The following is a 9,304-nucleotide window of genomic DNA, read 5'->3' on the forward strand; positions in this document are numbered from 1 at the left end:
TAATTTCTTCTCCTTCTGTGATAATATAGTGGCCACTGGAGGGCGCCAGAATCCTGCGGCCTTCAGGAAAAGCTTTGATCCTATTTAGTTTGCAGCAGAGGCCAAAGATCTCTGAAAGCAAACATGTGTGAGGTTGTTTCCAAACATGTCTGGTTTTAGTGTCAGGGTTACAATTTGTTTATGTTTAAGTTTAGGGCTGAGGGTTAGGATTAGGATTAGGTATTCATTTTTTGATGGTTAGGGTAAGCGACTAGGGAAAGCATCATGTCAGTGAGATGTCCTCACGAAGATATGAAAATGAGTGTGTGTGTGCGTGTGTGTGTCTGTGTGTGTGTGTGGGAGAGAGAATAAGACTGGGTAAAACTGCTGTTCCCATAGCAACACGACCTTCACTGTTCAAAAAAGTGTTGGCAACAGAAACCTGTTGATGCACGGAAAACAGAGAAATCTGGAGAAACCCGAGAATGACTGAAGTGATGATGCGTAGTCATGAGGAAGATGAAGGTGATAAGTTGGTATAATAATTACCATTTAATTGGTGTGAATTGTGGACTTAATCGTATTAAGTGGCTGCTAATAACCCTTAAAAATGCCGATACAGCAGAACAACTGCCTGTTAAACATAAGAGGGCCGGGCTGAAACTCAACCTCCGTTTTAAATTAGTAATGATTAAATATAATTAAAGAAGTTGAGGTTGAGATCAGGGGTGTCTGCCCTGGTGAGTGGATGGAAATCAAAGAAAAACACAGAGTGCCCCCTCATATCACCTCTGAGTGAAGAGATCCTGAACCCCCCTCGTACAGACCCATATAAATTAGACCCTAACCTGTGGGCTGTGTTATGAAGCAGCAGAAGAATTAGTCGGACACGCTCACTCTTTGTTTGTTTGTTTATTGACAGCGACAGCAGCCTCCATGCAGAACGAGGGAACAGTAAACCTGCACAGCCATGTGTGCTACTTGGAGCTCAGCTCTCACTGAGCTGGTATGTGTTCAGTTTTTTTTTCACCGTCACAGTACAAACAACACGATGCACCGGTGCAGCTCAGACCTGCACCCGCAGTAATATAAAGTTCAGTCAGTGTCCAAAGACGCGGGCGTTGGTTTTATAATCAGTCTCATAGAAAAGAAAGAGTGACATCGCAGCACATTCATCTTTAGAAATATATACAATCTGATTGTAAACACGAAGAGGTAGACGAGCCATCTAGAAAAATAGAGCTATCTTACAAACATAGAACTCCTCGAATATAAAGATGTTCACATAAAAATAGCAGTCAAAACAAAGCACGACATTCTGACGTCTACATTTCTTCACGTCCTCATGCAGAAAAGTCACAGGTTGGTATTTTACAGGAGAAACCTCCCAGCGGGCAGCGGACTGCTCCTTTAACAGTCCACCACAGTAAGCAGACAGGCGGGTGCAGACAGGAAACACGTCAGTGGCACCTGCGGTACAGCCCTCTCCTGTGCGGCCCTGCTCACAGTCCAGGTGCAGGACCGCGCTTGCGCATGCGCCCTGAGAGGAACCAAAACGTGCACTTGGTAGTCCCCCAAACACCTGCCACGTCCTCCTCCTTTTCCGGGTCCAGCCAAAATCGCCCACGGTGTGACGTCACGTGGAAAGGTGTCTCAGACGCTTTCCGGTCGACGGTTCAAATCCTGAAGCTCTGAACGTGCTCGTGTGCTGTTGTTCTTTGCTTTTAGACGCCAGGCGCGTTCAGGGCCAGGGAGTAGGCGGCCATCATCTGTGCGCGCAGCTGCTGCTTGACATGCACGCGCCCGTGCCTCTTTCTCTCGTCGCTGCGCGCGAACCTCTTGCCGCACACGTCGCAGGAGAAGGGCTTCTCTCCGGTGTGCGTGCGCGTGTGCGTGGTCAGGTGGTCGCTGCGGCTGAAGCTGCGCGCGCAGATGGTGCACTGGAACGGCTTCTGTCCCGTGTGAATGCGCACGTGCCTGTTGAGCTCGTCGGAGCGCGAGAAGCGGCGCTCACAGCCCTGCACGGAGCACGGGAACGGCTTCGCCTTCGGCCCCCCCTTCGCGGGGGCTCGCCTGCCTCCGCGCGACATCTTGGGGGCTGCTGCCGCGTGCACGCTGCCGATGTTGACTATCGGGAACACGCCCTGCAGGAGGGAGGAGAGCAGCTGGGAGTCGAGGGTTGAGGGGAGGGAAGAGGGGGCGCAGTGGAGGTCGCTCCCGCTCTGCACGAGCTCCGTCTTTATCGGCGGTCTGTTGATGACGTAGCTGCCGGAATCTCCCCCGGTAACGGGAGAGGCGGACAGGCTCTTCAGCCAGTCTTCCAGCCCCAGCGGCTCCTGCTTCACCTCGCATGCGGGCTTCAGCTCCCCCTGTGCGGCGTCGGCGCTCAGCAGCGAGTCGATGAGATCCGCTACATCCACCTGTTGCTCCAGAGCTGACAGCGGCAGAAGCGAGTCCGCGCTGGACGGGTACAGTGCGTCGTTTCCGGCTGTGGAGAGCGGCTCACACCCGCTGCTGCAACTGGAAGCCACAAACTCGCTCTTGACCACAGCTGGCAGGGAAGCCGAGGTGGAGGGCAGCTGCTGGGCGGCAGGCAGGGGTGGAGGGAGGTCCGGGACAGGTGCTGGAGCGAAGGTGGAGGCTGCAGAGGTGGAGGAGGTGATGGTGTTGGTGGCGGGCTGCTGCTGCTGCTGCTGCTGCTCCATCTCTGTGCAGATTCCCACGATCTCTGTGATCATGTTGAGGATCGCGTCCGCGGTGCTGCTCAGTCCCGCCGGTGCCGCCTCTGGCTCCGCGAAGAAGCTGCCGGTGTAGCCGAGGGAGGGCGAGAGCGTGTCCGAGGAGCAGTCGCTGAAGTCGGAGAAGAAATCTGAGTCAGAGGCGTCGGTGCCCGGAGAGAAAACTGGAGAGAGAGAGAGAGAGAGAGAGAGGGAGGGGGCGTTACTGTCATTGCATAATCAGCGGGCAGCCTCCTCGTCACACATCAGTCACAGGTGCAAACATCTGGCACAGCTGCTCTATCACACTCACCTTGGCAGAAAGGTGATCCCACGTCCGAGTCCGCGGGGTCGCTGAGGCTCGAGCCCACACTGTCCACCCAGGCGCTGCACGCGTCCTCAAACTCCGACATGAAGCTGTCCTCGCGCTCCAGAAGCATTTTCACACGAATCACAAACAAAAATCCGGTAAAAACGTGAAGCTGCTGGGCTCGTGCTGCCGGGATTCCCTTTATAAACGATAATCCGGCGGTTAATCCGGAGCGGGTCGGTTAGTCCGCGCTCTGAGGCTGAGGATGCTGAAGATGCTGAGGATGCTGGGCTCCCTGCGCTTTTATACTCTCCGTCTCCTAGGTAACTCCCGTCCAGGCCTTATTGGTCGACACCGGCGCGAGGGATTCCCCCGCCGCGACGCTTCGTAGCTGCCCAAATATGGGCAGCATCCGGCCGTGACGGCGGGTATCCCCATGCCTTAAAAGGACAGGCGGCAGAGCGACGTAGAGCTAGAGGAGAGAGGGGTTTCCTCCACTGCGGCAAGACAGGAGTTACACAAGCAGAGGAGGAGATGGAGGAGGAGAGGAGCGGGCTGTTTTTGAAGCTGGAGCTCCAAGTTAGGAGCATTTGGCCTCGCGGGCAGACCGAGGCTGTGACCGGTGTCAGTGAAGTTTGTTTTGAGGACAAAGAGGCTGCTGCTCTGCTCAGACCTGCAGGTAAACACGGTCCGCAGTGCTGCAGAAGGGTCGAGAGACACCCAGAGGAAACACGGAGAGCGAGAAAGCGAGAGGGTGGCATGATTACATGTTAGTGACATTCCTGCACAGCCTCGTTCTGGCTCAGCTGCTGTGATGTTGTCTCCATGGAGATGTGGGAGATTCATGCGTTATGTAAAAGAAGCACAGTTTACTTTGATTGTTTTTTTTTGTTTTTTTATCTCATGTTTTTTGTACACCTTTCTACATAAAGCCACACAGACTGCAGCTCAATCACAACTACAGTAAAGCATTAAAATACTGAAGGTGGCTGCAGATATCAGTGCACAGGGATTCATCCATCCATCCATCCTCAATTCAGCTGTCACAGACTGGAGGACAAATAGAATCATTTACCCATATGCCCCACTGATTAAGATTCTGTTTGAGTGCTGGTTGGTGGTGTACACATTTCTGTGTGTGCACATTTATAAAATAAAAGCACAGCAGGACCAGTGGCCTCTACGGCTCCACACAGAAGTTACGTGGGTGTCACACGTACACATGTGAGTGTCTGCCTCAGTTCAAAATTAAATTTAGTCATTAAAGGGTGAACCAGAGGCTCCGAGTAGACGTCAGCGACCTCTGCTATTAGAGTTTGAAGCCTAATTTTAAAAGTAGAGATAGTGTCTGTCTGCTGAACCCAGTCTGGGAGCTGGTACTTTTTAAATACTCTAGGAACAACAAGTAAACTTGCAGTTTGAGAGTGAAGTGGTCTAATGGGACAATATGTTTCTATGAAGATATGACAGGGTCTGATTATTAAACAGCTTATATGTGAGGAGCAGGATTTTAAAGTCTGGATTTAACAGGGAGCCAATGAAGGAGAGATTTTAGAAGAACACAATCAATAGTTTTTGATGTGTGACAGTCAAAAAATTATGACTTTTGTCCCTGGTTACAAAGACCAAACTACATCTTCTGATAGGTTAGTGTTAGGGTCATCAGCAATGACAACTTAGAGTTAAAAAAACTGGGGGCCAGCACTAGAGGGAATTTCATGGAGCCTAGATACACCAAATTTGGGCTAAGTGTGCTGTCAGGGGGAGGTAAAGAGAAGTAAATACTCTAATAATTTTAATAAAGGAGCCCATCTCAAACAAACCACATCTGGGTGTTTTTGATTATCTGTGTACTGTCACATGTTAAAGAGACTACCTACATATACACATAAGTTTTACATCTTATCATCTTATACTAATATCACTTAAAAAAGTGAAACACATAATATATGTTACGTCCGGCGTGGCAGATGTGTGGAGTAGGAGAATAGGACCCAAGATGCAACTGTTGACGCGAGTGAGCTTTATTTTGAAAGGTGGGTGAAAACAAACAGAAATGGCAAGGCGAGGATGGAAACTGAGCAGAACCTAAACTGGGAAGAAACTAACAAAACAAACCTGAAACCAAAAACAGAGATGCAGGAAAACACGGAGCGAAAATGCAGAATGACCAGCAACTAACACAAGGCTTAAATAGACAGAGGAATAACGAGGGAATGAGACACAGAAGGAGAACACAGCTGGGAGTAATTGACAAGACAAGACAGGGGAAGCAAAACTCAATACATTTACATAAGACACAGACTTTCAAAGTAAAACAGGAAACATAACAGACGCGGACTTGACTAGGAGGGAGCAGCAACCATAGAACACAGAAATAGAACCCAAAAGACTAGAAAAGATAAACAGTGACAAAATCAAAGTTCAATAATGATACAAAACTCAAAACACTGGCTCACTGACCCAGGACCATGACAATATAATTAACTAATAGCACACTATAGTGCTGCATTATGATTATTTTAACATGAAAGAAGAAATATAACATTAAGTTAAAAATACAAGGTTGAAAAAGATTTTAATAAAAAGTTTTTAGTTTCAAACTATGAAACAAATGACATACAGTCATGTTGAATATAAAGTTTTCACAGGATTCTTAACAGTCATGGCAAAACAAAATAACTCCCAGGGGGTGATTATCAGATGCATTTGATTAAATGATCATCAGGAAGTTCGAGCACATCTATAAAAGCAGAAGTTTTACACATTTGCAGGTCTGGAGCATTCAGCTGTCCCCACAACCAACAAATTCACTGTGAGTTCAGACCCTCTGATGATCAGGGAAACTGCAAAATATCCAACTCTGCATGCCTCGGTCAGCATGTTAAACCGTAAAGTTCATGACGGTAGAAATAAAAAATTAGATGTTTGGAAGCAGAAAGCCTCTTCACTCTAAAAAGAATAGAAAGTGCTTCTGGAACTACGTCCTTTAGACAGATGGGACCAAAATGATGCTGTGTGGAGCAAATCAGCACAAACACCTCAGACCAACAGTCAGCAAGGTGGTGGGGAGGTGATGATTTGCGCACCTTGCAGTCACTTGGTCAGTCATGAGTTCCTCTGTGTACCAAAGTATGCTCGAGTCTAACTTGAGGCCATCTGTGTGACAGCTAAAGCTTGGCTGAAACTGAGACATGGAACAGGATGATGATCGCACGCGCAGCAGCAAATCTACAACAGATTCCCTGAATATTAAAAGAGTCAGTGCTGCAGCGGTCAGGTCAAAGTCCAGACCTTAAGAGAGCTGTGCACGAACCTCAGTGACCCGAAGCAGAGACGATAAAGTCATAGAGAAAATGATTACTTCAGCTGATTGCTGCTGAAGGTGGTTCAACTAAGCTAAAGGCTAAGATCAATTCCAGCCCTCAATTCAAAAAAACTGATTAAAAACAGAAAACTGTGTGACAAGCAACAAACAGCTGCTCTGATTTCTGCTGAAAACATCTCTGACATATTTCAAAAAGGTCCCCAAACTTTTCAGATACTTTTTCTTTGACCTTCAGTATTGCTCTAGGTGTAAGCATACAACAAAGTTAGGAGCTGGATTTGGTGTATACAGAAAAACATAAATAAAATATGTTAAATGCTATCATAAATAAAGGTAATATTAGTATAACAACACTAAATGTGTAACTCTTTCTGATGGGAGGGTTTAGGTCAAGTCTCTGATTATGCTGTTAGACCAAACAGACAAGCTTAATTTTTTAGTTCAACTTTTACTTCCATGCATTCAGAGCATTCCCCGGGAGCATCTGGTGGCTGTCAGAGGAACTGCAGCTTTGGGCATTTTTAGCATCCTCTGTTCTGTACATTCATATTTAATCAGCTCGGGTTCTGGTGCTGCTTACGTTTGTGAGTGTTTGGATCCCAGGCGACTAAAATAAGCCCGATCACATCGGCGTGAGAGCGTTCAGGCGGCAGGGCTGCAAAAAACAGTCAGCTGACGATGCAGAGAGAAGAGAGAAGGAGGCTATATCAAGAAAGATGATGGAAGAGGGAGTGTGTGTGGGCGAAGTAAGAGAGGCTGTTGCCATGGCGCTCTGCCACCTCCTGTTCCCTCCACCTGTTACAAATAACACACTGCGATGGAGACATTAATGTGGCGTCAGAAGCGCTGCGGCCTTCACTTTCTGTCATCTGCAGCCACTGACTCACACTCCGTACAGTATGTGGCTGCTTTAGATTTTCCAGATTCTCCTACATCGCAGAGGCATCTGATTGGCCCCAGAGTCATCCTGCAGCAGGACAACAAGCCCTATCATCCAGACACAGTCACAAAGAACCACATTCAACTGCGAGAGGAATGACATTTGTGCTTTTTCAGGTTCTCAAGAGCACAAATCTCAACATCATGCTGTCTAAAATCAACCGAGTCCTGCATCACGAGTCCACCTCCAACTTCAAAATGTGGGGCACAAGTGTGTTTTGTACCTTACTCTGTAAGAAGGTGATTATTTAATAAAAAGTCCTCATTTTGTTCTGAATTTACATTTAGAGCCTAAAACTTTGCATACTCCTGTAACGAAGGACTATAAGGAAAAACTAAAGGAGTCCAAGTACTGATCCGAAAACCAATTGCTGACTCTGGATGGCATTACCTTGGCCCCCAATACACTGTGAGAAATCTTGGAGTCGTTTTTGACCAGGATATGTCCATCAACGCCATTATTAAACAAATACGTAGGACTTCTTTCTTTTACTTGTGCAAAATTTCTAAAATTAGAAATATCCTGTCTCAGAGTGATGCTGAAAAACTAGTTCATGCATTTATTACTTCCAGGCTGGACTACTGTAATTCATTATTATCAGGATGTCCTAAAAACTCCCTGAAAAGCCTTCAGCTGATCCAAAATGCTGCAGCAAGAGTACTGACAGGGACTAGAAAGAGAGAGCATATTTCTCCTGTTTTGGCTTCCCTTCATTGGCTTCCTGTTAAATCCAGAATTGAATTCAAAATCCTGCTCCTCACATACAAGGTCTTAAATAATCAGGCCCCATCTTATCTTAATGACCTTGTAGTACCATATCACCCTATTAGAGCACTTCGCTCTCGCACTGCAGGCCTACTTGCTGTTCCTAGAGTATTTAAAAGTAGAATGGGAGGGAGAGCCTTCAGTTTTCAGGCCCCTCTTCTGTGGAACCAGCTTCCAGTTTGGATTTGGGAGACAGACACTATCTCTACTTTCAAGATTAGGCTTAAAACTTTCCTTTTTGCTAAAGCATATAGTTAGGGCTGGAACAGGTGACCCTGAATCCTCCCTTAGTTATGCTGCAATAGACGTATGCTGCTGGGGGATTCCCATGATGCATTGAGTTTTTCTTCTTCAGTCACCTTTCTCACTCACTATGTGTTAATAGACCTCTCTGCATTGAATCATACCTGTTATTAATCTCTTGCTCTCTTCCACAGAATGTCCTTGTGTTGTTTTCCTCCCCTCAGCCCCAACCGGTCACGACAGATGGCCACCTGGGTGGTGCAGGAAGTTTCTTCCTGTTAAAAGGGGTTTTTTCCTTCCCACTGTCATCAACTGCTTGCTCATAAACAGTGTTGGGAAGGTTACTTTTAAAATGTATTCCACTACAGATTACAGATTACATGCCCCAAAATGTATTTTGTAACATATTCCATTAAGTTACTCAATGAGAGTAACGTATTTTTGAATACTTTGGATTACTTAATATATTATCATGCTTTTTACAACTACATGAATGTACTATTGCTGTGTGATTTATTACTATTGCTGAAGGCTACTCTCCATACCAATACCGACTAGATTTTTAAATCTTAATATAAAATGAGTAACAGTAGAGTGGACATTAGGTAATGTCATGTGGAACTGCACATAAAGCATTGTCTGATTGTTGGTGTTTTCTCTGTATTATTGTAGGATCTTTACCGTACAGTACAAAACACCTTGTGGCAACTGTTGTTGTGATTTGGCGCTATATAAATGAAACTGAATTGAAATTGAATATGTACCTTTTTGACTCTCTGGAATGTTCATGCAGTTAACCTGAGGTCCAGTAATGAGTGCTACACAGGTCTTTATATAAGAACATTAACAGACTTTTCCCGTATCACTGTACCACAGAGTTACTCAAACAAGAGTCAAATAAAAAAAGAGACCCCAATGAAGCCAGAAACAAAGCTCAAAACTAGTTTTTAAAAACAAACTTATTTGTCAAACACAACATAACAAATATAATTAAGCAACAACAGACAGCGTAATACGAACTC

At 46.1% G+C, this 9,304-nt stretch overlaps 1 protein-coding gene across 1 annotated transcript; it reads right to left on the minus strand.

Annotated features, from left to right (window-relative positions):
• Window positions 1–875: 875 nt before the first annotated feature.
• Window positions 876–4,746, minus strand: LOC100698431 (early growth response protein 1). The gene is made up of 2 exons (XM_003454656.5): window positions 3,010–4,746; window positions 876–2,881 (listed from the first exon to the last, which is right to left on the minus strand). The coding sequence occupies exons 1-2, from the start codon at window positions 3,134–3,136 to the stop codon at window positions 1,704–1,706; spliced, it is 1,305 nt and encodes a 434-aa protein (XP_003454704.1). The 5' UTR covers window positions 3,137–4,746; the 3' UTR covers window positions 876–1,703.
• Between the last annotated feature and the right edge of the window lie 4,558 nt (window positions 4,747–9,304).

The sequence above is a fragment of the Oreochromis niloticus genome, linkage group LG3 (assembly GCF_001858045.2).
Source record: "Oreochromis niloticus isolate F11D_XX linkage group LG3, O_niloticus_UMD_NMBU, whole genome shotgun sequence".
NCBI lineage: Eukaryota > Metazoa > Chordata > Actinopteri > Cichliformes > Cichlidae > Oreochromis > Oreochromis niloticus.